The 27,513-nt window shown below is 46.7% G+C and overlaps 1 protein-coding gene across 1 annotated transcript in view; it reads left to right on the top strand.

Annotated features, from left to right (window-relative positions):
* Window positions 1-27,513, top strand: part of ATRN (attractin) — a 241,010-nt gene that overhangs the window by 86,074 nt on the left and 127,423 nt on the right. Inside the window, exons 9-17 of the mRNA XM_058192126.1 lie at window positions 2,588-2,771; window positions 5,154-5,308; window positions 13,353-13,437; window positions 17,857-18,077; window positions 18,577-18,698; window positions 19,987-20,125; window positions 22,517-22,698; window positions 24,345-24,561; window positions 25,909-26,094. Coding sequence (XP_058048109.1) covers window positions 2,588-2,771; window positions 5,154-5,308; window positions 13,353-13,437; window positions 17,857-18,077; window positions 18,577-18,698; window positions 19,987-20,125; window positions 22,517-22,698; window positions 24,345-24,561; window positions 25,909-26,094 — 1,491 coding nt within the window. The remainder of the gene's footprint in view (window positions 1-2,587; window positions 2,772-5,153; window positions 5,309-13,352; window positions 13,438-17,856; window positions 18,078-18,576; window positions 18,699-19,986; window positions 20,126-22,516; window positions 22,699-24,344; window positions 24,562-25,908; window positions 26,095-27,513) is intronic.

Raw genomic sequence — 27,513 nt, 5'->3', positions numbered from 1 at the left:
CTCCTCCTCCTCCTCCTCCTCCTCCTCCTCCTCCTTGTAAACCCCATTCTCTTCTAGCATTGATGAAATGTGTGTGTGTGTGTGTGTGTGAGAGAGAGAGATGTCTGCAAGAAAACCAGCAACCTCAGAGAACACCAAGAACCCCATAGTCCTCCCCCTCCCCCTCCTCCTTTCCATAAGCCCCCCCCCCCCTTCCAGCACTGATGATGTTCCCTAGTTGAGTCATGAAACATCTGCAAGCAAACCACCAAGCTCAGAGCGCGCCAAGGACCCTCCATTTCCACCCTGAGCTACAAATATTCTCCTTTATTAATTTCCCTTTCGGCTTTCTCCCCTTGGCAGAGATTCCCATCTCAGATCTTTGGCACCCTTTTTGCGTTTTTTTCCCAGCTCTCCTTGTTTCGGTCTCCTTCTCCTTGATCCCGCACGAACCATAAATCCTCTTGAGCGGAGCTGGTGTCTCTTCTGTGTACTTCTGTCTAGTGTTGCATTTTGTGCCCGGATCTCTTAGCCGCAGGGTAGACAAACACTCAGGTAGAAGTGCGTAGCAGAAATGGTATATTAGCTCTTTAACATCCTGCTTGCTTAGCCTCTGTGTTTTGTGTGTGTAGAAACAGGACGTCTGTCCCAAAAGTTGCTTTTTCAGGAGGCAACTGGACTTTCTTGGGGTTTTTTTTTCTTTGAAGAGGTTTTGCTTCTTATCCAGGAAGCTTCTTCACTGGATGGTAGGGAAGGGAAGGATTTATATTCCTTGCAGACAGTTATAATAATAATAATAATAACAGAGTTGGAAGGGACCTTGGAGGTCTTCTAGTCCAGCCCCCTGCCCAGGCAGGAAACCCTACACCATTTCAGACAAATGGTTATCCAACATTTTCTTAAAAATTTCCAGTGTTGGAGCATTCACAACTTCTGCAGGCAAGTCGTTCCACTGATTAATTGTTCAAACTGTCAGGAAATTTCTCCTTAATTCTAAGTTGCTTCTCTCCTTGATTAGTTTCCACCCATTGCTTCTTGTTCTACCCTCAGGTGCTTTGGAGAATAGTTTGACTCCCTCTTCTTTGTGGCAGCCCCTGAGATATTTGAAGACTGCTATCATGTCTCCCCTGGTCCTCCTTTTCATTAAACTAGACATACCCAGTTCCTGCAACCGTTCTTCATATGTTTTAGCCTCCAGTCCCCTAATCATCTTTGTTGCTCTTCTCTGCACTCTTTCTAGAGTCTCCACATCTTTTTTACATCGTGGCGACCAAAACTGGATGCAATATTCCAAGTGTGGCCTTAGCAAGGCATTATAAAGCGGTATTAACCCTTCACGTGATCTTGATTCTATCCCTCTGCTTATGCAGCCTAGAACTATGTTGGCTTTTTTGGTAGCTGCTGCTTAAGGCTGGCTCATTTGCATCCTTTTAGAGGGTCGTTGAAGCACTTGGAGGTTTATCTGTGTCCTCAGTGTCACCCTGAGTGGTGCAAACGGTTCCTGCAGTCTGCAATTTTTTCCCCTCTGGAAATCCATTCTACTCCCACACCATCCAAAGGGTCTTCATCCCAAATTGGAAATCTAAAAGTCTGTAGAGATTCTCACTCATCCGGGTCGTGGTTGCCCCAAAGCTTCTGGGATGAGAAGTGAAACGTCTAATTGCCTCCTGAAAAAGCACCTTTGGGGCAACCATGACCTGGGTGGCGGAGAATCTCCACAGACTTTGAACACAACTTCTGTTTATCATCCAGATTTAGGCATTGCCATGACCTCTCGCTCAAAAGCAATTGAGAAAGCACTTACTTGAAAACTAGGAGAGAGATCAGTATGGCTAGTCCTCGACTTAAAACAGTTCATTTAGTGACCATCCAAAGCTTCCATGGTACTGAAAATGTGACCTAGGACCACTTTTAAACATTTAATTTTTTCGTGATCTCGTGGTCAAAATTCAGACGCGTGGCAACTGACTCACATTTATGACGATCGGCAGTGCTCCTGGGTCACGTGATCCCCTTTTGCGACCTTCTGACAATCAAAGTCAGTGGGGAAGCCAGGTTCACTCAACGGCCATGTTATTAACTTAACGACTGTAGTGGTTCACTTAACAACTGTGACTCAAAAAGTCGTAAAAATGGGGCAAAATGCGCTTAACTGCTGTCTGTTCAGCAGAAATGTGGGATTCAATTGTGGTCATAAGTTGAAGGCTGCCGGTATTAAAGCCAGTAACACGGTTGTTAAGTGAATCCAGCTTCCCCCTTGACTTTGCTCATCAGACGGTCGCAAAAGAGGATCACGTGACCCCTGGACACTGCAACCGTCATAATTATGAGTCAGTTGCCAAGCGGCTGAATTTTGATCCTGTGACAGATAATGTGGTGCAATGGTTGTAAATATAAAAAATGGACATTGTAAGTTTGACCGGTCACTAAATGAATTGTTACAACCCGACGGCTACCTGTTCCATGATCCTCAGCCAACTAGCTAAAATAATTGTCATGACTGAGGATTGTTGAGGGATCCCAGCATCTTCAGAGAACAAGTTAACAGTTGGTCCAGTCCGAAGTATCTGAAAATTCTTGTTCACATCTGCCTTTCCCTCTCTTCTAGCCACAAACACATGGAGCATTTTACAAACCCGAGGAGCCCTGGTGCAAGGCGGATACGGCCACAGCAGTGTGTACGACGAAAACTCCAACTCCATCTACACACACGGGGGTTACAAGGCGTTTAGCGCTAACAAATACAGGTTGACAGACGATCTGTACAAATACGAAGTTCGTAAGTACAAGTGGTAAGTACAACATATTTTTTTTATTTTTTATGTTGTCACAACATTATATATAAGCACATACATTGAAAGGAAACAGTAGGACAGGAACGGTAAGCACTTTTGTGCTCTTATGCACGCCCCTTATGGTCCTCTTAGGAATGGGGTGAGGTCAATAGTAGAAAGTTTTTGGTTAAACCTTTTGGGATTATGGGAAGAGACCACAAAGTCAGGTACGGTATTCCAAGCACTGATGATTCTGTTACAGAAGTCATATTTTCTGCAATCAAGATTGGACATTACATTAAGTTTGAATCTATTGTTTGCTCTTGTATTATTGAGTTGCAAAGCCTGGTGTGTTTGTGTGTGTGTGTGTGTGTGTGTGTGTGTGTGTGTGTAGAGTGCAGCTTAGGCTTTTGTGGGGTTGTGATGCTCCCTCAGAGAGTAGCTTGCGATTTGAATTTCTCCTAGATTTTCAGCTACTTCTGCAGGAATAGAGCGAGCAGTGAAGCACTTGTGAAGCGGTATTTAAGACTAAGTGCTATTCCTATTCTCTCTCTTTCCCTCCTTCCCTCCCTCTCTCCTTCTTTTGCCTCCTTTTCTTTCTACCTTTCTTTTCTTTCCTTCCCTCTACTGTCTCCTTCCTTCCCTTCTTTTTTCCCTGTTTTTTTTCTTTCTCCTGCTCCCTCCAGCTCTTATTTCTCATTCTCTTTTTCTCTCCCTTTTCTTTCCTCCTTCCTTTCTCCCTGGTTCCTTTCTTTCTTTCTTTCTTTCTTTCTTTCTTTCTTTCTTTCTTTCTTTCTTTCTTTCTTTCTTTCTTTCTTTCTTTCTTTCTTTCTTTCTTTCTTTCTTCCTTCCTTCCTTCCTTCCTTCCTTCCTTCCTTTCTCTCTCTCTCTCGTAAAAGCTATGGTGGTTACTAGAATGCAGCGTTGCAGGCAAAACTGCCCGCTGTCAGGAGTTCGATCCTGACTGGCTCAAGGTTGACTCAGCCTTCCATCCTTCCAAGATTGTTAAAATGAGGACCCAGATTGTTGGGGGTGAGATGTTGACTCTCTAAACCGCTCAGAGAGGGCAATAAAGAACTGTGAAGGGGTAGATAAGTCTTAAGGGCTATTGCTATTCCCCCCCCCCTAAAAGAACGTATTGCCAATTTGTGCAGAAATAAGATGGGTTCAACTCGTGAACACGAAGCTTGGCAGCTTAGAAACAGGCCTGTCTCCATGCGATGTAGGAACAAAGAAATGCCATGGCTAATTAAGCCACAAATGTTTGGGGAGTGACTGGTTTAGTTAAGATATTTGGTCCCAGCTGAAAGGAGAGAAGCAGCCAGGGCATATTTTAAAACAAGGTATTCTTTGTTTCAGCCAGCTGATGCTGTAAAATTATTTCAGTGCTTGTGCATTTTAAATGAGAGCATCAAACTTAAATGTGTAGGTGGTTAACCAGACAGAAGATTATCTTGCTTGTATCAAAGATAAAATCGTATTTTATGGTCTGACTAGAGACAAATCTCGCTAAATTGTTGCTCAAAGGAGGGGAATATAAAGGAGAGATAAGGCAGGAAGGATCATGCCAAAGTCTGCCCCAGGATACCCTATGAATAGGGGTGGGGAATGATGGGTCTTTTATGGCCTGTGGACTTCAGCTCCCAGAATTCCTGAGCCAGCATGAGGGAACAATGGCCCTTTTAAGACCTGTGGACTTCAATTCCCAGAATTCCTGAGCCAGCTTGAGGGAACAGTGGCCCTTTTAAGACCTGTGGACTTCAATTCCCAGAATTCCTGAGCCAGCTTGAGGGAACAATGGCCCTTTTAGGACCTGTGGACTTCAGTTCCCAGAATTCTTGAGCCAACATGAGGGAACAATGGCCCTTTTAAGACCTGTGGACTTCAGTTCCCAGAATTCCTGAGCCAGCATGAGGGAACGATGGCCCTTTTAGAACCTGTGGACTTCAATTCCCAGAATTCCTGAGACAGCCATGGCTGGCTCAAGAATTCTGGGAGTTGAAGTCCACAGGTCCTAAAAGGGCCATTGTGCCCCACCTCTCCCTTATGAAGCTACAATTGTCCCCCCCCCAATTGTTTTTCACACAGGTGTATGGAAATTACTGGCAATTTTCTCCCACAACCCGGAGAAAAAACATTGGAGAAAAATTTAAGGTGGAAAATAAGATCAAATAAAAGCATTTCTCAGCCCTCTCCACGGAACCTTAACTCACTTTATTAGGAGTCGGTGATTCAATTTTATTCCTTTTTTTTTCCTTTCTCGCTTTCTGATCCTTCGCTGCCTCTCGCCAAGAAACATTATTCGGTGTTATTATTTTTTAATACTTAAGGGAACAGCCTAGAAGAGCGAGACCGAGACGGTTTTTTTTGAACCCCTATTTCTTTCCTTTCTTCCTCCAGGACTATTCTGAAAGAGAGTCGGTTCTCCCGCTATTTGCATTCGGCGGTCATCATCAGCGGGGCCATGTTGGTTTTTGGAGGAAACACCCACAACGACACCTCCATGAGCCAGGGGGCGAAGTGCTTCTCTTCGGACTTCATGGCTTACGATATAGGTACGCTCCATGTCGGCCAGGGGTTAAACTAGGGGTGGGATTCGGCCGGTTCGGGCGAACCGGTAGCTCCGACAATCAGCTGGGAACGAACTGGTTTGCTCCGACGATCAGGTGCTTAACTTACCTTTATCTTCTCAGCTGATTGCCGCACCTGAGCTGTGTTACTCCCAAGTGGTAACACAGAAGGTTAGTATTTGTAAATCGCCGCATACCCGCACAGCGATCACCGAACCGGTTGTTAAACCGGCAGCATCCCGCCACAGAGTTAAAATCTCTGGTAATAGGGATTTTAAACAGGGGCCTCTGTGGCTCAGACTGGTAAGACAGTCTGTTATTAACACAGCTGCCTGCAATTACTGCAGGTTCAAGCCCCACCAGGCCCAAGGTCGACTCAGCCTTCCATCCTTTATAAGGTCAGTAAAATGAGGACCCAGATTGTTGGGGGCAATAAAAGTTGACTTTGTATATAATATACAAATGGATGAAGACTATTGCTTAACACAATGTAAGCCGCCCTGAGTCTCCGGAGAAAGGCGGGATATAAATGCAAATAAAATTAAAAAAAAACAAATAAATAATAAAAACGAAATAAAAGCAAGGACTACCTTTTGCCGATTATATCAGGTAGTCCTCAGCTTAACGACTACAGTTGAACCCAATATTTCTGTTGCTGAGGGGAGGCATTGGTTAAATGAGCTTTGCCCCACGTTACGACTTCCCTGGCCGCGGTTGTTAAGCGAGTCACTTCATTCGACAAATCAGTAAACCGTTTGTTAAGTGAAGCTGGCTTCTCGCATTGACTTTGCTTTGTCAGAAGGTCGCGAAAGGGGAATCACGTGATCCCCCCCCCCGGGACGCTGCAACCGTCGTAAATATGAGTCAGTTGCCAAGCATCTGAATTTTCATCGTGGGATCATGGGGATGCTGCAGCGGTCATTAAGTGTGAAAAAATGGTCCCAAGTCACTTTTTTTAAATGCCGTTGTAACTTTAAACGGTCACTTAACGAACGGTTGTAAGTCGAGGACTACCTGTAATCCATCTGGGAGACTATGGAAGAGACCACAAGGGAGGCTTCCTGGCATGGCTCTGCTAGATTTCCTGTCCCTTGAGTGGCAGATTTCTTCCATCTATAAAAAGGCGAACTCAATTATAGATAGTCCTCGACTTAACGACCACAATAGAGCTCAACATTTCTGTTGGTAACCGAGACAGTGGTTAAGTGACATTTGCCCTATTTTACAACCTTTCCGGCCACAGTCGTTAAGTGAATCCCTGCGGTTGTTAAGTTAATAACATGGCGGTTGAGCGAATCCGGCTTCCCCATTGACTTTGCTTGCCAGAAGGTCGCAAAAGGGGATCACGAGACATTCCCCCACCCACCCAGGACGTTGCAACCGTCATAAATACGAGTCAGTTGCCAAGCACCTGAATTTTGATAACACGATCATCGGAACGGTTCAAAGGTCGTAAGTGTGAAACACGTTCATGAATCCCTTTTTTTTCCAGTGTTGTTGTAACTCCGAACGGTCGCTGAACGAAGGGTTGTAAGTTGAGGACTACCCGTAGATATGAAACTGAGAGTTGATTAGATAGGGAAAAAAAAAGAACTTCCAGGATAATGTAAATGTATTTTTTTTGCTTCTCCTGCCCAGCTGTGTATTCAGCCTGCAGAAATGGGGACTTTTCACAATTTGGTAGCCAGAGGAGGGCAGCATTCAATCAATCCTTCCTGTCGGGGCTCAGCTCAAGAGGAGGAGCAGATCTGATGATACCCAGGAGAATTAATTTCGGGCCCTCTTTTAATGCAAACCCAGTTTGTTTGCTTTCAATGAGGCGCGTCCAAACTGCAGCCTGAGGACCATGTGTGGACCTGAACAGCTAGTATTGCAGCCCCACATGAATGGGAGACGGTGGGTTCATGAGGCATGAAAGCCAACTGGGTGACTTTGGGCCAATCACCAGGAGACGGTGAATTCTAGTCCCACCTTAGGCATAAAAGCCCCCTGAGTGACTTTGGGCCAATCACCAGGAGTCGGTGAATTCTAGTCCCACCTTAGGCATGAAAGCCCCCTGAGTGAATTTGGGCCAATCACCAGGAGACGGTGAGTTCTAGTCCCACCTTAGGCATGAAAGCCCCCTGAGTGAATTTGGGCCAATCACCAGGAGACGGTGAATTCTAGTCCCACCTTAGGCATGAAAGCCCCCTGAGTGAATTTGGGCCAATCACCAGGAGACGGTGAATTCTAGTCCCACCTTAGGCATGAAAGCCCCCTGAGTGAATTTGGGCCAATCACCAGGAGACGGTGAATTCTAGTCCCACCTTAGGCATGAAAGCCCCCTGAGTGAATTTGGGCCAATCACAAGGAGACGGTGAATTCTAGTCCCACCTTAGGCATGAAAGCCCCCTGAGTGAATTTGGGCCAATCACCAGGAGACGGTGAATTCTAGTCCCACCTTAGGCATGAAAGCCCCCTGAGTGAATTTGGGCCAATCACCAGGAGACGGTGAGTTCTAGTCCCACCTTAGGCATGAAAGCCCCCTGAGTGAATTTGGGCCAATCACCAGGAGTCGGTAAGTTCTAGTCCCACCTTAGGCATGAAAGCCGACTGGGTGACTTTAGGTCAATCACCAGGAGACGGTGAATTCTAGTCCCACCTTAGACATGAAAGCCCCCTAAGTGAATTTGGGCCAATCACCAGGAGACGGTGAATTCTAGTCCCACCTTAGGCATGAAAGCCCCCTAAGTGAATTTGGGCCAATCACCAGGAGACGGTGAGTTCTAGTCCCACCTTAGGCATGAAAGCTTTCTGGGTGACTTTGGGCCAATCACCAGGAGACGGTGAGTTCTAGTCCCACCTTAGGCATGAAAGCCCCCTGAGTGAATTTGGGCCAATCACAAGGAGACGGTGAGTTCTAGTTTCATCTTAGGCATGAAAGCCGGCTGGGTAAGTTTTGGCTAGTCTTCCTCTTCTTCTCAACCCAGTCTACCTCACAGGGTTGTTTTTGTGGTGAAAGTATGTGGAGGAAGGTGTTGTGGATATGTTCACCGCCTTGACGTATTTGTCGAAATAAACGTGGGGATTCAGATAAATAATACCATAAATTACATATTAAAAAATGAAGGACGTCTGTAATTTATACCCATTGCCTCTATTATACATTCCCCTTCCCTCAGTGTGGCCCAGGTGAGCCAAAGAGCCGGATAAACACGGTTGGAAGGAAAACCTCCCTAATACCTTGAGTGATTATTTTTCCTCCTGTGTCATAAGCCAGAATTTAGCATTTATTCATCCTTTTCTGCCGAAGCCGCCTGGGTCTCGCCCTGCCAACCTCTTGAAGCCTCTGAAGACGCGAAAAGTCTTTAGCCATCATGTGCTCAGATGACCACATACAACCCCTAATATCAACTGTGCTCAAATCCTGGGGACCCTTTCCTTGAAAAACGGCAGCGGGCGGGCGCACACACAGAAAGCCAAACTCCGTCCATCGACTGTTGCAGACGGTTATAAATTCCTGTGGATCCCCGAACAATAAATCTTAACTCGGCTGGGCCCGAAAGGTCAGGAAGGAAATAATTCTTGGTAGTTGCATAGCCTTGAGCTTTCCTCCTTCCTCGGCAAGAGAGGGGGGGCTGGGCGGCATTGATTCCAAGTGCTTCTCCTTAACTAGAAAAATATATTGGTTGGCTTTGGAGCGAGGTATTCGCATTGAATGCCACGGCTCCCTTCCCTTTAAATGTGCATAATGCGCTGGAAAAAAATTGCTTGGCCTCCTTTCCCCAAACGAAAACAGTACCGTTAATTGTCAGAGCCCAGCCAAATCCCTGCCAGCTATTGAATGGGCTCACGTGGCAAGGAACAAAACGACAAATGGTTTTATATTTCATTTATTTCTTTGAATGGCCTCGCATGTATCCGTGTACAGGCACTTTGTTTAATGACCGAAGAAGTTACCCTGTTTCTCCCGAAAATAAGACATGCCCTGAGAATAAGCCCAATCGAGCTTTTGAACGCATGGCAATAAGGCCAAGCGCTTATTTCAGGGTTCAAAAAAATATAAGACAGGGTCTTATTTTTGGGGAAACATGGTAGGTAGCGAGAGAGAGAGAGATGATATATAGATAGATATGATATAGATAGATAGAGAGAGAGAGAGATGAGATAGAGATAGATAGATATGATAGATAGTTATGATAGATAGATATGATAGATAGATATAATATGATAGAGATAGATAGAGATAGTTAGAGATAGATAGATATAGATAGATAGATATGATAGATAGAGATATATGATAGGTAGCTAGCTAGCTAGCTAGAGATAGATAGATAGATGATAGATAGATAGATAGATAGATAGATAGATAGATAGATAGATACAAAAGATAGAGATAGATAGAGATAAATATGATAGATAGATATGATAGATAGATAGAGATAGATATGATAGATATGATATAGATAGATACTGGTAGATAGATAGATAGAGATAGATAGATATGATAGAGACAGATAGCTAGCTAGAGATAGATATGATAGATAGAGATAGATAGATAGAGATAGAAATGATAGATAGATAGAGATAGAGATAGATATGATAGATAGATAGAGATAGATAGATAGATATGAAATATGATAGATAGATAGGTAGATATAATAGATAGAGAGAGAGAGAGAGAGAGAGCGAGAGCGAGAGAGCGGGGTACCCTGTTTCCCCCAAAATAAGACATCCTCTGATAATAAGCCCAATTGGGCTTTTGAGCGCATGCGCTAAAATAAGCCTCCCCCCAAAAATAAGCCTCCCTGAAAATATTTAAACGCAGAGCTGGAAATCAGGTAAGACGGCAAGAGGATCCCCATCTTGCTCCATGCACCCCAAAATAATAAGACTTCCCTGAAAACAAGGCCAAGCGCTTATTTTGGTGTAAAAAAAAATATATAAGAAAGGGTCTTATTTTGGGGGAAACACGGTACAACGGCACCCCAAAAAAGTGACTTATGGACTGTCTTTCACACTTATGATGGTTGCTGCATCCCCAGAGTCATGTGATTTAGATTCAAATGCCCAACAACTGACTCGCATTTATGACGGTTTCAGTATCTCATGGTCATGTGACCCCCCCCCCCTTTGCATCCTTCTGACGAGCAAAGTCAATGGGGAAAGCCGGATTCACTTAACAACCGGGTCACCAACTTAACGACTGCAGTGATTCACTTAACAACGGAAGCAAGAAAGGTGGTAAAATGGGGCACAATTCACTTAACAAGTGTCTCACTTAGCAGCATAAATTTGGGGATCAATTGCGGTTGTAAGTTGAGGACTACATGTACCATTAAATGTAAGAGCCAGCAATTGAATGGCCTTACGTGCCAAGGGAGAAAACAACAATGGATTTCTTTGTATGGCCCCGGATGTGTCCATATACAGGTAATCCTCGACTTACAACATTTCACTTAATGACCGAACTTACACTGAAAAAATGTGGCTTATTGTTGTGGTCCGCCAGCAGCCTGAGGAACTGGCAGCGGAGTCAGACAGTGAGGAGGCTGGGGAGGAACATGGGCCAGTCCTGGAGTCAGGGGAAGGCCCAGACAAGGGCTCTGCGTCGGAGGCAGAGATGGGGCCAGGGCCATCTGGGAGCAATGCGCAGACACTGGAGCCCTCAGAGTCGGACAGCAGAGAGGCAGAGGAACAGGAGGAGCCTGTTCCTAGTGCACGCATGAGAAGAGCTGCCAGAAGGCAAGAGCAGCTAAAGCAAAAGGGACGACTCAGGAGTAAGGCCAGGAGATGATTGGCCCCTCGCATAAGGCTTAAAAGAGAAACAAAGGCACTTGGGGCCTTTTGCAGGAAAGCAACATTGCTAACTCTGTTTCCAGTTGGCATCTCTTGTTTGTTTCTGAACTTGGTGGGGCTTTGCCAAGTAAGGCCTTTGGCAGGGTGTCAAAGAAGATAAAGCTGGTGATTATCCCGAAGAACTTCTTCCGAAGGACCTGCTTTGCAACTAATTGAGACTCAGCTGGGAACGAACGTAATTCTCAACGGTTGCAACAAAAGAGGTCTGTGGGACTACTCGTGTGCTTTAATGATTCAGGAAGCCTAGGTCACAACACTTACGACCATCTTTCACACTTACGACCGTTGCATCATGCCCTCGTCCCCATGGTCACGTGAGCGAAATTCAGACTTCCTTGGCAAGTGATTCGTATTTATGATGGTTGCAGCGTCCCCGGGGTCACATGATCCCCTTTTGCATCCTTCTGATACCCGGGAAGCCGGTTTCACTTAACAACCGGGTTACTAATTTAACAGCTGCAGGGATTTGCAGTAAAACGAGGCAAAACTCACCTCACAGATGTCTCACTTGGCAAGCAGAACTGTTGGACTCAACCGCGGTCGTAAGTCGAGGACTATCTGTAATTTATTAAACCAACCGGCTGCCCGATTTTATTCTTCTAAATGATGCTGGATGCGTTAGTAGGCCTTGTCTGCGGATCAATAAAGGGCAAATGCTTCCAGAAAATGGATAAAGCATTAACTTTTGGGGATGGAACAATATCGCTGAAAGTGAAAAATGACTCTGTCGTTCTCAAGGGCGAATAGAAGAATTTTATTGTGGTGGCAGTGGTTAGAATGCAGTATTACAGGCCAATTCGGGCAGTTCAATTCTGACCGGCTCAAGGTTGACTCAGCCTTCCATCCTTCCGAGGTCGGTAAAATGAGGAGCCAGATAGTTGGGGGTGATATGCTGACACTGTAAACCATGCATAGAGTGCTGTGAAGTGGTATATAACTCTAAAGGCTGTTGCACCAAGGACCCTGCAGCCCTCCTCCTCCTCCTCCTCCTCCTCCTCCTCCTCCTCGCAAATCCAATTCTTTTCTACCACTGATGATATTCCCTAGTTGGGTCATGAAACGTCTGCAAGAAACCAACCAAGCTCAGGAAACACTAAGGACCCCACAGTCGTCGTCATCCTCCTCCTCCTCCTCTTTCTCCTCCTCCCCTTCCTCCTCCTCTTCCTCTTCCTCTTCCTCCTCTTTCTTTTTCTTTTTCTTTTTCTCCTCCTCCTCTTCCTCCTCCTCCTCCTCCTCTTTCTCCTCCACTTCCTCCTCCTCTTCCTCCTCCTTTCCTCCTCTCCTCCTCCTCCTCTTCTTCGTCCTCCTCTTCCTCTTGTCCTCCTTTCTCTTCTTCCTCCTCTTTCTCCTCCTCCTTTTCCTTTTCCTCTTCCTCCTCCTCTTCCTTCTCCTTTCTCCTCCTTCTCTTCCTCCTCCTCCTCCTCTTCTTCCTCCTCCCTCCTCCTCCTCCTCCTCTTTCTCTTCCTCCTCTTCCTCTTCCTCCTCCTCTCCTTTCTCCTTCTTCCTCCTCCTCCTCCTCTTCTTCCTCCTCCCCCTCCCCTCCTCCTCCTCCTCTTTCTCTTCCTCCTCTTTCTCCTCTTCCTCCTCCTCTTCTCCTTTCTCCTCCTTCTCTTCCTTCTCCTCCTCCTCCTCCTCTTCTTCTTCCTCCTCCTCCTCTTCCTCCTCCTCTTCCTCCTCCTCTTCCTCCTCTTCTTTCTCCTCCTCTTCGTCCTCCTCTTTCTCCTCCTCCCCTCCGCCCCTCCTCCTCCTCCTCCTGATATGTTACTGATGACTGTACCGTTTCTACAACAGCGAAGTTGGCTCCTGAAACATCTGCAAGAAACCAAGCAAGCTCAGAGAGCCCCAAGGAGCCCTAGTTTCAGTCCCGAGCTACAAATATTCCCCTTTGTTGCTATTTATATTTGCTGTGTAAATACTGCCACAGTTCCGTGCCCTTTAGAACAGGGGTCTCCAACCGTGGCCACTTTAAGACTTGTGGACTTCAACTTCAACTTTAAGACTCTGGGAGTTGAAGTCCACAAGTCTTAAAGTGGCCACGGTTGGAGACTCCTGCTTTAGAAGAACTACCTCGATTTCTGAATTGTCACTGACGTTTCTATGGGGGAATAAGCAAAGTTTTACTGCAGCCAAAACGCCCCCTGAATGCTTTTGAAACAAGCTTTATTTTTATTTTTTATGTTTTGCATCCTAGCTTGTGATCGTTGGGCGGTGCTTCCTCCACCTGATCTCCCCCACGACATCAACCGGTTCGGACACTCGGCTGTGCTGAGCAACAAGTAAGAGGGTTGGTGTATCTTGCGTTGGGGTGGAAAGTGGTAGTTGGATGGGGAAAAGGGAGCCGAGGGCGGCTTTGGGGTTCCCGAAGAATCTTTCTAGCGCTTACATTTTTGCATTAGTTCGCTGAAATGTAAAATACAAAAATACAAAGAAAAACAAGAAGAATGGGAAAAGAGGAAAAGAGGAAAAAGTATAGTGTAAAAGGGGAAAAAAAAGAAAAAACGAAAAAACATTGACTTGTAAAATACAAAAATACAAAGAAAAACAAGAAGAATGGGAAAATAGGAAAGGAGGAAATAGGGTAGTGTAAAAGGGAAAAGAAAAAGAAAAAACATTGACTTCCAACTGTTTTGAGTTGCAGTAGAATAAGGAAATAACATGCAAGCTCATCTTTTTATTTTTGCATATTAATATATACTAACCATTTCTATAACTACAAGCCTATTTAATCAGCAAAACCCAAAATCAGGGTGTTTTTTTTTTTTGCCAGCTCAAGCACAAAGCCCAGAAGTGGTTTCCAAGTAGAAACAAACTTAATTGTATTCTTTTCTTTAATCAAAGCAATCCATTTAGCCCTCTCTTCTAGCTCCATCAGCTTTTGCAGCCAGTCATCCATCATTTTTGTACACAGAGTATTCTTGATGTTGTTGGGGGCCTGAAAAAAACCAACCATTTTTAGGACCTCCAAATGTCAGCTAAACGTGTCTTGTTTGAGATACTTTCCTGGGACCTTATAATGCCTCTGCAGCGCCACAAATAAAATAACAAAAGAGTTGAAAGGGACCTTGGAGGTCTTCTAGTCCAACCCCCTGCTCAGGCAGGAAATTGCTATACTATTTCAGACAAATGGGTGTCTGATTTCTGCTTAAAAACTTCCAATGTTGGGAGTGTTCACAACTTCAGGTGGCAGGCTGTTCCAATGACTAACTGTTCTCGCTGTCAGGAAATTTCTCCTTAGTTCCAGGTTGCATCTCTCCTGGATTAGTTTCCACCCATTGCTTCTTGTTCTGCCCTCAGGTGCTTTGGAGAATAGTTTGACTCCCTCTTCTTTGGGGCAGCCCTTCAAATATTGCAAGACTACCATCATGTCACCCGTAGTCTTTTGAGCCTTTACAGCAGGGGTCTCCAACCTTGGCAACTTGAAGACTTGTGGACTTCAACTCCCAGAATCCCTCAGCCAGCAAAGCTGGCTGAGGGATTCTGGGAGTTGAAGTCCACAAGTCTTCAAGTTGCCAAGGTTGGAGACCCCTGCTTTACAGAGTACAGAGTACAGAATAATAGAGTCCAACCCCCTGCTTAAGCAGAAGTCGCTGTATCAGTGATGGTGAACTTTTCAGCACCAAGTGGCCAAACCGGAACACAGGCGCACATGCGCGCACCAGACCACCGGAAACTTGAAGACCAGCTGGCCAGTGGCCATGTGTGCACCGGCTAGCTGGTCTTTGGATTTCCGGCGTTCTGGTGTGCGCAAAGACCAACTGACTGGGGTGCATGCGTGCGCTGGAAACCAAAAGAGCAGCTGGCGACGGCGCATCTGCCCACATAGAGCCACCTCTGGCACGCGTGCCATACCTTCTCCTTCACAGCCCTCTACCATTCCAGACAAGTGGCTGCCCAGTCTTCCTCTTAAAAACCTCCAGTGATGGAGCACCCAGAACGTCTGGTGGCAAGCTGTTCCGCTGGTTAATTGTTATCATTGTCAGGAAATTTCTCTCCTTGATTAGTTTCCATCCATTGCTGCTTGTCCTGCCTTCAGGTGCTTTGGAGAATAGGTGGACCCCCCTCTTCTTTGGGGCAGCCCCTGAGATATTGGAACTGTTGTGACTCCAGCCCCATGCCCGAAAGTGACTCAGAAAGTGACGGGGGAGGGCCGGTAAGGCTTACCTCGGGAGCACCGATGCCTTTGGCTTGGCTCCAGGAGCCAGAACCAGACCAGTCGGAGGACATAATGAGGCCCTCATCCCCTGATTCCTCCCTTCCCCAGGCTACGCCTTCAGACCCTGCTGATAATAAAAATAATCAAGCTTGGCTTGACCCGCGCTTCAGAAAATTAGAGAGGCGGCATCATCAAAAGGAAGGGTGGGGCAGGAGCCCCACCCCACAGGATATATAAGGAGCTTTGGAACTGCTCTCATTCCACGGGAAGCAAAAGTTTAGCTGAACCGTTTCAAAGAGAGCTGAAAGTCTTGCTACGTGAGTCATTTGTTTGAACTTTGGTAGGCAGCTGCGATTTCTCTGCCAGGACTGATAAGAGCCGTGAATCCACTGGCTGAAGGCCAGCTCGTTGCTCCGAAGTGGGGCAGGAGACAGAACAGGAACAATACTAATTGTGTCGCCTCTAATCCTTCAGATCTAGCCTGGAGTTTGTTACATCTGAACAGAGGATGCATCGCCTCTTGAATGGAATCCGATCTCCGTTCTTCCTCTCCCCCCCCCCTCCCCCCAGCTCTTTATTTCCGCACGGTAAATGAGCTGCACGGGTTAATTGCGAAAACATAACTTTTACAAGTTTTGAAACATGAGGATTTAGCTCATTGAGTCCTCCATCCGTCCTCGCTTTGAACAACGGCTTCCCACTCGGTTTTTCCACCCCATTCGCTGGCTAATGTACCTCCTCTCATAGCAAAACGGCTTAACTTCCTCCTCAGAAGACCCCCGTCCCCCCCGCTCTTAAATCTTCTCTTCTGGGGTGAAAGCCATCTGCGGTTCTGGCTTGCTGTTATGAGCCTCTTTTTCTGAACTCTGCTTGTGTCTCCCGCGTTGTGCTTGACTTCAGCCGGCCTGCACTTCGTCTGCAGTGCCGTAACATTAAAAATGTCCACCGAAGCAGTTTTCAACGGGACTTAGATTCAGCGAGAAATTCTTGGGTCTCCTTCCTGCTCAGCAATGAAAAGATTCTGTCCATTCTGCGCTCCGGTCATCATTCTATTTTTCCAAAGTAAAAAAAAAAATATTAATAATCTGCTCTCCAAATAACACGGACGTGAGCTATTCATTCTGTGTTATTTTATTAAGCGGATTGGGAGAGAGACGGGGTGGAGTGTTTTTTTAAAACGTTTTTAAAAATTGGCTTGGTCTAGATTGGACAAGGGTACGTTGGCGAGTGGGTGATCAGATTCAATGAGGAAATAAAATCAGGTAAGGGTAGGGTCACCTGAGAAAAAGGTAGCACCGCTTGTGTTGGAGCAGCAGAATAGCAGAATTGGAAGGGACCTTGGAGGTCTTCTAGTCCAACCCCCTGCTTGAGCAGGAGGCCCTGTTAATTCTGACTGTGAGGAAATTTCTCTTTAATTCTAGGGTAGGGTAAGGTAGGGTAGGATAGGATAGGATAGAATATAGATAGAACAGAATAATACAATGTAGAATAGAATAGAGTAGAGTCAGAAACAAATAGAATATATGGAATGGAATAGAATGCAATAGAATAGAAACAGAAACGAATAGAAATAGAATAGAAACGGAACAATAGAATAGAATAGAAGCAGAAATGAAAGAATGTATGGAATGGAATAGAATACAGTAGAATAGAATACAAGAGCATACAATAGATTTAAATATGACTTCAGTAACAGAGTTGTTAACGCTTGGAACTCATTACCTGACTCCATAGTCTCTACTCAAAATCCCAAAATCTTCAACCAAAACCTGTCTACTATTGACCTCACCCCATTCCTAAGAGGACTATAAGGGGCATGCATAAGAGCACAAAAGTGCCTACCATTCCTGTCCTATTGTTCCCTTCATTATATCAAATTAACATAGCTTTTGCATACTTTTACTTATATATACATATTTTTCTTTCATGATGTGTTGTTTTTATTTATGACGATGTTTGTGTATACTGTTGTGACAAAAATAAAACAACAACAACAACAACAACAACATAGAAATGAATAGAAATAGAATAGAAATGAAACAGAATAGAATAGAAAGGTGTAGGTGTAGGAGTAAGGTAAGGTAGGGCAGAATAGAATAGAATAGAATAGGATAGAATAGAATAGAACAGAACAGAACAGAGCAGAACAGAACAGAAATAGAATAGAAATGATACAGAATAGAATAGAATAGAAATAGAATAGAAGGAGAAGGAGAAGCAGAAAAGAATAGAATGTATGGAATGGAATAGAATACAATAGAATAGAATACAACAAAATAGAAATGAATAGAAATAGAATAGAAATGAAACAGAATATAATAGAATTAGGAGTAGGAGTAGGAGTAAGGTAAGGTAGGGCAGAATAGAATAGAATAGAATAGAATAGAATAATACAATATAATAGAGAATAGAATAGAGTAGAAGACAAGACAAGACAAGACAAGACAAAATATCAGCCTTGACCGCTTCCCAGCATTCCTTGCCAGTGTGAGAGCCATGGATTAACCTCTTCCATTTCTTTTCTTTTCTTTCTTTTTGCTAGCACCATGTACCTCTTCGGAGGCTTCAACAGCCTGCTCTTGAGCGACATCGTAAAATATACGCCCGAAAGCTGCGAAGCCTACCCCACTCAGGCCTCCTGCTTAAAGGCGGGTCCTGGACTCCGATGTGTCTGGAACGGCTCCGTTTCCCAGTGCTTCCCTTGGGAAATGGCCGCCACGCAGCAAGAACACAAAACGAACGAAGAATGTCCTTCTTGGCTGGGTAGGTATTGCAGCAGAGTCCAAGGGTTTTACCGTGGATTGTATCCTAGGCCGGTATTTCTGCACCGTGGCCGCTTTAAGACCTGTGGACTTCAACTCCCAGAATTTCCCAGCCAGCCATGAAAGCAAAGCTGGCTGGGGCATTCTGGGAGTTGAAGTCCTCCAGGCTTAAAGTTGCCAAGGTTGGAGACCCCTGGACTAGAAGACCTCCATGGTCCCCTTCCAACTGTTATTATTCTGTTATTCAAAGCCTTCAGAGATGGAGAACCCACAGTCTCCATCCAATCCAGTGTCAGATTGATATTTTTTTAGCCAGCAAATAATCCTGACACGTCAACGAATTTGAGGCGGTTGGTTCAGTTGGAACGGCAGTGAAAGTGCCCCCAAGCGGCCACTTGTGGGGGGTAGAGAAGTTAAACCGTTGGGTCAGTCGGTCCCCGGAGGGTGGTGATTAACCACGGGAGGGTTTGACGGTGCGACCTCCTCTTCTCTCTGCCTAGCTGTGGACCATGAAAAATGCGACCAGATCACAGACTGCTACAGCTGCACGGCCAACACCAACTGGTGTCATTGGTGCACTGACCAGTGCCTCTCCAAGAACAGCAATTGCTCGGAAGGCCAGGTAACACCCCCCCACCCCTCCGGCGAGCTTTGTTGCAATGGCTTTGCTGGCAGTGGATCCTGATTTGGAGTTCTAGCTGGGCTGAAACTCCTTAGGATGGAGGGAGGGAGGAAAAAGGAAGGGAGGGAGGAAGGGAAAGAAGGGAGGTAAAGAGGGAGGGAGAGAGAAAGGAAGGAAAAGAGGAAGGAAGGGAGGGAGGAAGGAAACGAGGGAAGAAGGAAGGAAAGAAGGGAGGGAAAGAGGGAGAGAAAAGGAGAGGAAGGAAAGAAAAGGGAGAGGGAAGGAAGGAATGAGGAAGGAAGGAAATGGAGAAAGGGAGGGAGAAGGAAGGATTGAAGAAAAGAAAAGAAGGAGCGAGGGAGACAGGAAGGAAGAAAAGGAGGAAGGCAGGAAGGCAGGAAGGACGGAAGGAAAAGAGGGAGGGAGGGAGGAGGAAGGAAAAGGAAGGGAGGAAAAGAGGAGGGAGGAAAAGAGGGAGGGAGGAAGGAAAGAAGGAAGGTAAGAGGGAGGGAGGAAGGAAAAGGAAGGGAGGAAAAGAGGGAGGAGGGAGGAAAGAAGGAAGAAGGAAGGGAGGAGGAGAAAAGGAGAGGAAGGAAGAAGGGAGAGGAAGGAAGGAGGAGGAAGGAAGGGAGGAAGGAAGGAGAAGGAAGGAATGAAGGAAAGAAAAGAAAAGAGGAGGGAGGGAGAAGGAAGGAAGAAAAGGGAGGAAGGCAGGAAGGCAGGAAGGATGGAAGGAAAAGAGGGAGGAGGGAGGAAGGAAGGAAGGAAAAGGAAGGAGGAAGGAAGAGGAGGAGGAAAAGAGGGAGGGAGGAAGGAAAGAAGGAAGGTAAGAGGAGGGAGGAAGGAAAAGGAAGGGAGGAAAAGAGGAGAGGGAGGAAAGAAGGAAGAAGGAAGGGAGGGAGGGAGAAAAGGAGAGGAAGGAAAGAAGGGAGAGGGAAGGAAGGAGTGAGGAAGGAAAGGGAGGAAGGAAGGGAGAAGGAAGGAATGAAGGAAAGAAAAGAAAAGAGGGAGCGAGGGTGATAGGAAGGACGAAATAGGGAGGCAGGCAGGAAGGAAGGACAGAAGGAAAAGAGGGAGGGAAGGAGGAAAGAAGGCAGGCCCATTGGTAGAACCAGGTCTTTGCTGGCTGAGGAACTCTGCGAGTTGAAGTCCACAAGTCTTCAAGTTGCCAAGGTTGGAGATCCCTGATCTAGAGGTTCTTCAGTACCTGAAGAGTCCCGGCTGAATTAATCACACCTGGCTGCAGAACGGTTGACTTAAAAAAAAAACACAACTTTTTCCCTTCTAGACCCCCATTGCCGCCTTTGAAAGCTGCCCCAAGGACAACCCGGCTTTTTACTGCAACAAAAAAACCAGTTGCAAGAGCTGCAGCCTGGACCAGAACTGCCAGTGGGAAGCACGGAACCAGGAATGCATCGCTTTGCCTGGTAGGTTTGCGTTTCCCCCAGCAGTTTTTTTCCCCTTCCGGTACTTTACAGATGAACAGAGTTGGAAGGGACCTTGTAGATCATCTAGTCCAACCCGCCCCCCCCCCCGGCCCAAGCAGGAGACCGTACAACATCATTTCTGACAGATGGCGCACCAGTCTCTGCTTGAAAGCATCCAGTGGACGCTTTCTTGAAACTTCCCCAGGGAGAGGAAAACACGTCGGGTCCCCGCCTTCTCCGGAAAGATTTGGACGGTCTGTTTACAGGGCGGTCCTCGACTTACGACCACCACGGAGGCCAACATTTCCGGTGCTAAGCAAGACGGTGGTTAAGCGCCTTCGGTTCCCTTGTACGACCTTTCTCGGCATAGTTGCTCAGCGAATCACCGGCGTTGTTAAGTTAGGAACACGGTTGTTAAGTGAATCCGACTTCCACGGTCGCAAAAGGGGATCACATCCCCCCCCACCCCCCGGACACTGTGACCGTCATAAATAGGAGTCAGTTGCCCAGCGTCTGAATTTTGATCACGTGACCACACAGGGATGCCGCAAACGGTCGTTAAGTGTGAAAAACAGTCATCGGTTGTAGAAACGATCCGAGGGGTTGATGATGGTGAATCAATGCAAGAATCTTTATTGAACATTACACAAAGTTTATATAGCTTTTCATAGCTCAGCTAACATATGTGTTACTTCATTATTGGCTAATGATTACTTTGTGTAATGTTCAATAAAGATTCTTGCATCGATTCACCATCATCATCAACCCCTCGGATCGTTTCTACAATCGGTCACTGTTTCGGTACTGTTGTAACTTAGAACGGTCACTAAACGAACGGTCGTAAGTCGAGGACCACCTTGGTTTGTGGGCAGATTCCCTCAAAAGGGGGCAGAGGTGTCTGAATCCCAACCCCCCCCCCCCCCCAAAAAAATAAATCTCACTGAGAATCTTTTCAGCCCCACATAAAAAGGTTGCGGCCTTTGTTTCCCCTTCACAATCTGTCCTCTCTTTTATTTTTGCAAAGTTAACAAAACTTTTTTTTTTTTAATTCGGCTTCCTTTTTATTTATTCATGTGCCATTGGTTAAATTCATTTGCACCCGGGAGGCTTCTCTAGGCTGCTTACAACAATAAAAAGGGAGAAACGAGAGGGTGAGCCAACTAAACAAGTAAAATAATGGATCGAAGAGGAAAGAAAGAAATAAGAAAGAAAACAAAGATACAGGCAGTCTTCAACTTACGACCACCGCTGAACCCAAAACCTTTTTTTTGTGTTGCTGAGCGAAACATTTGTTAAGTGAACTTTGCCTCATTTTACGATCTTTTCTGCCCTGGTTGTTAAGTGAATCAGTGCAAGTTGTCAAGTTAAGAACACGGTTGTTAAGTGAATCTTGCTTCCCCCTTGAGTTTGCCTGTCGGGAGGTCGCAAAAAGGGGATCAGGTGATCTTGGGGTCATAAATATGAGTCAGTTGCCAAGCGTCCGAATTTTGACCCCATGATCACGGCTTTTTTCAGTGTCGTCGTAATTTTGAGCAGTCACTAAATGAACTGTTGTAAGTTGAAGACTACCTGTAAATACATCCGTATGATAACAAAAAGATGGACAAATTTAAGATGTGTGGACTTCAACTCCCAGAATTCCCTAGCCGGTTGAAGTCCACGCATCTCATCATCTTCTTTTAATAATCCCACAATCCCTTGCGGGGCGGAGTCTGGGCAACTGAATGGAGCTAGCAGAGCGTTTACTGGCCAGACGCCCTTCCTGTCGCCAATGCGGAGTTTTGTTCAGAGGAGATATTCTCATCGTACCCAGAGAGAGAAATATCTGCCTCTACTTAGGATCAAACTCACAGCCTCCTGATTGTGAGGCGAGAGCTCCACCTCTAGGCCACCGCACCACTCTTGAAGTCCACGCATCTGAGGTTGAGAAATGCTGGTCTAGCCATCAAACATTGCATTTAGTTTCATTCGTCATCTTCAGGCTGGTGTTACAGCTTTGTGCTTCTAGGAGCAATGTGTGATCGCAGCTGTTTCTTCCTTTTAACTGCTAGTGGGGGTTTGAACTGATTGGTTGGGAGTTTGGCTGTGCTCTGATTGGATGGTGGGGTTGGCTGTGCCCATCCAATCAGAGCACAGCCAAACCCGCAACCAATCAGTTCAAACCCCCACTAGCAGTTAAAAGGAAGAAACAGCTGCGATCACACATTGCTCCTAGAAGCACGAAGCTGATAACACCAACCTGAAGATGACGAATGAGACTTCGTCGAAACGTCGCCAAGACACTTCCAATTTTACACAGGAAAAAACCTGAATAACCAAAAGACCTACATACAAACACCCGCGAAAACCCCCGAAAACATATATATATAAATAAAAATAATTATTTTGCAGAAAACATCTGTGGGGCAACGTGGCACCTGGTGGGCAATTCTTGCCTGAGAATCACCAACACTAAAGATAGCTACGACAACGCCAAGTTGGCTTGCAGGAGCCATAATGCGGCTCTGGCCTCCCTCACGACACAGAAGAAGGTGGAATTTCTTTTGAAGGAGCTGCAGAAGACTCAGTCCTCGGTGAGTGATCTGTGCCCCTTCTCCCGTTTCAGCTGGGGGTTCAGCGATACCCATCGGGTAGGTGGAACCTGATGGAAATACAACATATCTCTGAATTAGCACTTAGAACCCAAGTAACTTTCTGGGGTCTTTGATGCTCTCTGAGCTTGGTTGTTTTCTTGCAGACGTTTCATGACCCAACTAGGCAACATCATCAGTGCTAGAAAGGAGGGAGATGGCACTGATGATGTTACCTACTTGGACCCAGGGGTGAAATCTAAAATTTTTCCCTACTGGTTCTGTGGGTGGGCTTAACTGGTGGACGTGGCTTGGTGGTCGGGTGACTGAATGGGCATGGCCAATAATAAGAAATAATAAAAATAATAAAATATACACAACTTGGGAGCGCACCGGTCTTACCTTCTTTAAAAATAGAGGCACCGGTCTACTAATTGCCTTTTTTGGGGAAGCACTGGTCTACCTTCTTTAAAAATAGAGGCACCGGTTGACTAATTGCCTTTTTTGGGGAGGCACCGGTCTACTAGCCGCCTACAGTGCTGATCAGCTGTAGTGTGGCCCTTTGAAGCGCCGCGGCAGTTATTTAAGGTCGTTTGCAGCTATATCACTACCGAGAGCTTAAGGGACAGAAAAGAGGAACAGCGAGGCATGGGCGGTAGTTGCTACCGGTTCTCCGAACTACCCGCCCCCCATCGCTATTGGATCCCATGATCCGGTCCGAACCAGGAGCATTTCTCCCCTGCTTGGACCCCAGTCTCCTCCTCCTCCTCCTCCTCCTCCTCCTCCTCCTCCTCCTCCCCCCCCCTGCAAACCCCACTCCTTTTAAAAAATGTTGACGTTACCTAGTTTGGTAATGAAACATCTGCAAGAAAACCACCAAGCTCAGAGATCACCAAGGAATCCCACGCTCTTCAGCTCTGACTGGATGGTGGGGAATGGAAGGTTTAATATTGCAGACAGCCGGTCATTTTAGAGAGTCATTGAGCCCACTTGGAGGTTTCTCTGTGTCCTTGGAACTGTTGTAAGGACTGTGCTTTAGACAGGAGATTGGTGGAGAAACAAAACAGCCACTTCACAGATGCGTGAGGACGAGAGTCAGCAGTCCCATCTGCTTTTAAAAGACACAGAAAACTCTTTTGAAGACAACAAAGTCCATATTTTGCACTGAAAGGACCTCTGGTTTGAAAGAGGGGGTCCAAGAGGCCATTTATGTCAAAATTGAACAACCCTCCCTCAATAGAGGGAGGGAAGGGAATGACATCATCTATCTCCAGTCTACAACACGGTCCTTTCAGCAGGTCCAAGAAGGCTCCACACCCATTTGCACTACTCGGATGAGCCTGAGGACACCAATAAACTCCCAAGTGGCCTCAAGGACTCTCTAAAAGAACCCAAATCACCAGCTATCTACAAGGAATATCAATCCTTCCCCTTCCCCACCACCCAGTCAGAGCTGAAGGAGCTTCTGGGATGAGAAGTGAAACGTCTTCAAAGAAAAACCAGAAAGTCCAGTTGCTTCTTGAAAAAAAAAGCACTTGGATGGCTGAGAATCTCTATAGACACTCCGCAGTGATGGTTCAGCTAGTTGACCTCGCTCTGCCTCTCCCCCTCTTTCTCTCCCTCCCTCCCTCCCTATCCTCACCCCCCAGCCCAAAGCTTTGACACCCTGGGTCGGATTGCGGAAGATCAACATCTCGTACTGGTGCTGGGAAGACATGTCCCCGTTTACCAACACTTTGCTCCGGTGGCTTCCGGGGGAACCCAGCGACATCGGCTTCTGCAGCTATTTAGCGGAGCCCAGCAACCAAGGCCTGAAGGCCGCCACCTGCATCAACCTGGTCAACGGCAGCATCTGCGAAAGGCCAGGTAAAGCCTTGTTCAGTTTCATTCATGTTGCCGACGGCCCACCTGGGCCAAGCTTTGTGCAGGATGTAGAACTTTTGGGACCGAGGTCCAAGTAGTTATTGCCAGACACAATCAGTCCTAATGTTTTATTAGAACAGCTGAGAATTACCTCATTCTCAGTTTAGTCCGAATTAAGCCAAAAATAAAGTCCTTCGGCCTTATCACAAACCTTTGTCTTCTTTGGCACCCTGCCAAAGGTTTTTCTTGGCAAGAACCCCACTGAGTTCAGAAACAGGAGACAAGAAACAATTGTAGCAATGTTGCTTTCCTACAAAGAACCCAAGAGCTGTTGCTGCTCTTTTAAGCCTTATGGGAGGGGCCAATCATCTCCTGGCCTTACTCCTGAGTCGTCCCTTTTGCTTTAGCTGCTCTTGCCTTCTGGCAGCTCTTTGCATGTGTGCACTAGGAACAGGCTCCTCCTGTTCCTCTGCCTCTCTGCTGTCTGTCTCTGGAGGCTCCGAAGTCCACATATTGCTCCCAGATGTCCCTGGCTCCATCTCTGCCTCCCACGCAGAGCCCTCATCCGGGCCTTCCCCTGATTCCAAGACTGACCCATTGTCCTCCCCAGCCTCCTCACTGTCCGACTCCGCTGCCAGCTCCGCAGGCTGCTGGCGGACCACAACAGGAACTATATACCCAGAGTCAAGGAGAAAAAAACATACAAAGAGCAGTTGCAGGAATTGAGTACAGTCTGTCTAGAGAAAAGAAGGACTAGAGGAGATATGATAGCAGTCTTCCAGTATTTGAGGGGATGCCACAGAGAGGAGGGGGGGGGGTCAACTTATTCTCCAAAGCACCAGAAGGCAGGACAAGAAGCAAAGGAAGGAAACTAATCAAGGAGAGAAGCAACCTGGAATTAAAAGGAGAAACTTCCTAATGGTGAGGACAGTTAACCAGTGGAACAGCTTGCCACCAGAAATTGTGGGTGCTCCATCCCTGGAGGCTTTTAACAAGGGGCTGGATAACCATTTGTCTGAAATGGTATAGGGTTGCCTTCCTGAGCCGGGGGTTGGACTAGAAGACCTCCAAGGTCCCCTATTATTCTAATTTCTATGTTCTCTGTCCTTGGTTTTCATTACAGCCACATTGCTTGGCTAATCCAGTATCCAGTATTAATCCAGTATTAAATATTTCGGGTAACTCAAAAGGGAGACTCAGTGGACCGCAGGGTCTATTTCTGCCATCAGAAAAAGGTTTCTAGGTTTCCATCTTATTTGCGCCTGACCGCTGCAGATGTTTGGGAGATGTTTGGGCGCTTGAATTCACCCTGTGCCGCATCCGGTGTCTTTCCCCCCTCCCTCCCCGCAGCCAACCACAGCGCCAAGCAGTGCCGCACCCCCTGCGGCCTGAGGACGGCGTGCAGCGAATGCACCAGCAGCAACTCCGAGTGCATGTGGTGCAGCAACAAGAAGCAGTGTGTGGACTCCAACGCGTACGTGGCCTCCTTCCCTTACGGCCAGTGCATGGAATGGCACACCGTCAGCAGCTGTCCACGTGAGCCGTCTCTCTTCCTTCCTGGGGACAGAAGGGCGGGTGGGCGGGGAGCATCCAGGGAAGGGCACAGGGCGCCTCGGTGCTCTCTGAGCTGGGTGGGTTTCCTGCAGACGTTTCATGACCCAACTAGGTAACATCATCAGTGCTGGAAGAGTGTGGGGTTTGCAGAGAAGAAGTAGAAGAAGAGGAGGAGGAGGAGGAAGAGGAGAAGGAAGAGAAAGAGGAGGAGGAGGAGGAGGAAGAGGAGGAGGAGGAAAAGAAAGAGGAAGAGGAGGAGGAAGGGGAGGAGGAAGAGGAGGAGGAGAAAGAGGAAGAGAAAGAGGAAGAGGAGGAGGAGGAAAAGAAGGAGGAGGAAAAGAAAGAAAGAGGAGGAGGAGGAGGAGGAGGAGGAGGAGGAGGAAAAGAAAGAGGAAGAGGAGGAGGAAGGGGAGGAGAAAGAGGAGGAGGAGAAAGAGGAAGAGAAAGAGGAAGAGGAGGAAGAGGAGGAAAAGAAGGAGGAGGAAAAGAAAGAGAAAGAGGAAGAGGGAGAGGAGGAGAAAGAGGAGGAGGAGGATGACGACGACTGTGGGGTCCTTGGTGCTCTCTGAGCCGGTGGTTTTTTTGCAGACATTTCATGACCCAACTAGGTAACATCATCAGTGCTAGAAGAGTGTGGGGTTTGCAGAGAAGAAGTAGTAGAAGAGGAGGAGGGGGAGGAAGAGGAGGAGGAAGAGAAAGAGGAGGAGGAGGAGGAGGAAGAGGAGGCGGAGGAAAAGAAAGAGGAAGAGGAGGAGGAAGGGGAGGAGGAAGAGGAGGAGGAGAAAGAGGAAGAGGAGAGGGAGAGAAGGGAGAGGAGGAGGAGGAAGAGAAAGAGAAAGGAAGAGGAGGAAGAGGAGGAAAAGAAGGTGGAGGAAAAGAAAGAGAAAGAGGAGGAGAAAGAGGAGGAGGAGGATGACGACGACTGTGGGGTCCTTGGTGCTCTCTGAGCTGGTGGTTTTTTTGCAGACATTTCATGACCCAACTAGGTAACATCATCAGTGCTAGAAGAGTGTGGGGTTTGCAGAGAAGAAGTAGAAGAAGAGGAGGAGGGGGAGGAAGAGGAGGACTAGGACTGTGAGGTCCTTGGTGGTCTCTGAGCTGGGTGGTTTTCTTGGAGGCGTTTCATTACCAAACTAGGTAACATCATAGGTGCTAGAAGGGAGCGGGGTTTGCAGAGAGGAGGAGGAGGAGGAGGAGGAAGAGAAAGAGGAGGAGGAGGAGGAGGAAGAGGAGGAGGAGGAAAAGAAAGAGGAAGAGGAGGAGGAAGGGAGGAGGAAGAGGAGGAGGAGAAAGAGGAAGAGAAAGAGGAAGAGGAGGAAGAGGAGGAAAAGAAGGAGGAGGAAAAGAAAGAGAAAGAGGAAGAGGGAGAGGAGGAGAAAGAGGAGGAGGAGGATGACGACG

Source organism: Ahaetulla prasina, chromosome 8 (genome assembly GCF_028640845.1).
Source record: "Ahaetulla prasina isolate Xishuangbanna chromosome 8, ASM2864084v1, whole genome shotgun sequence".
NCBI lineage: Eukaryota > Metazoa > Chordata > Lepidosauria > Squamata > Colubridae > Ahaetulla > Ahaetulla prasina.
This window is presented reverse-complemented; position numbering and strand designations above follow the sequence as displayed.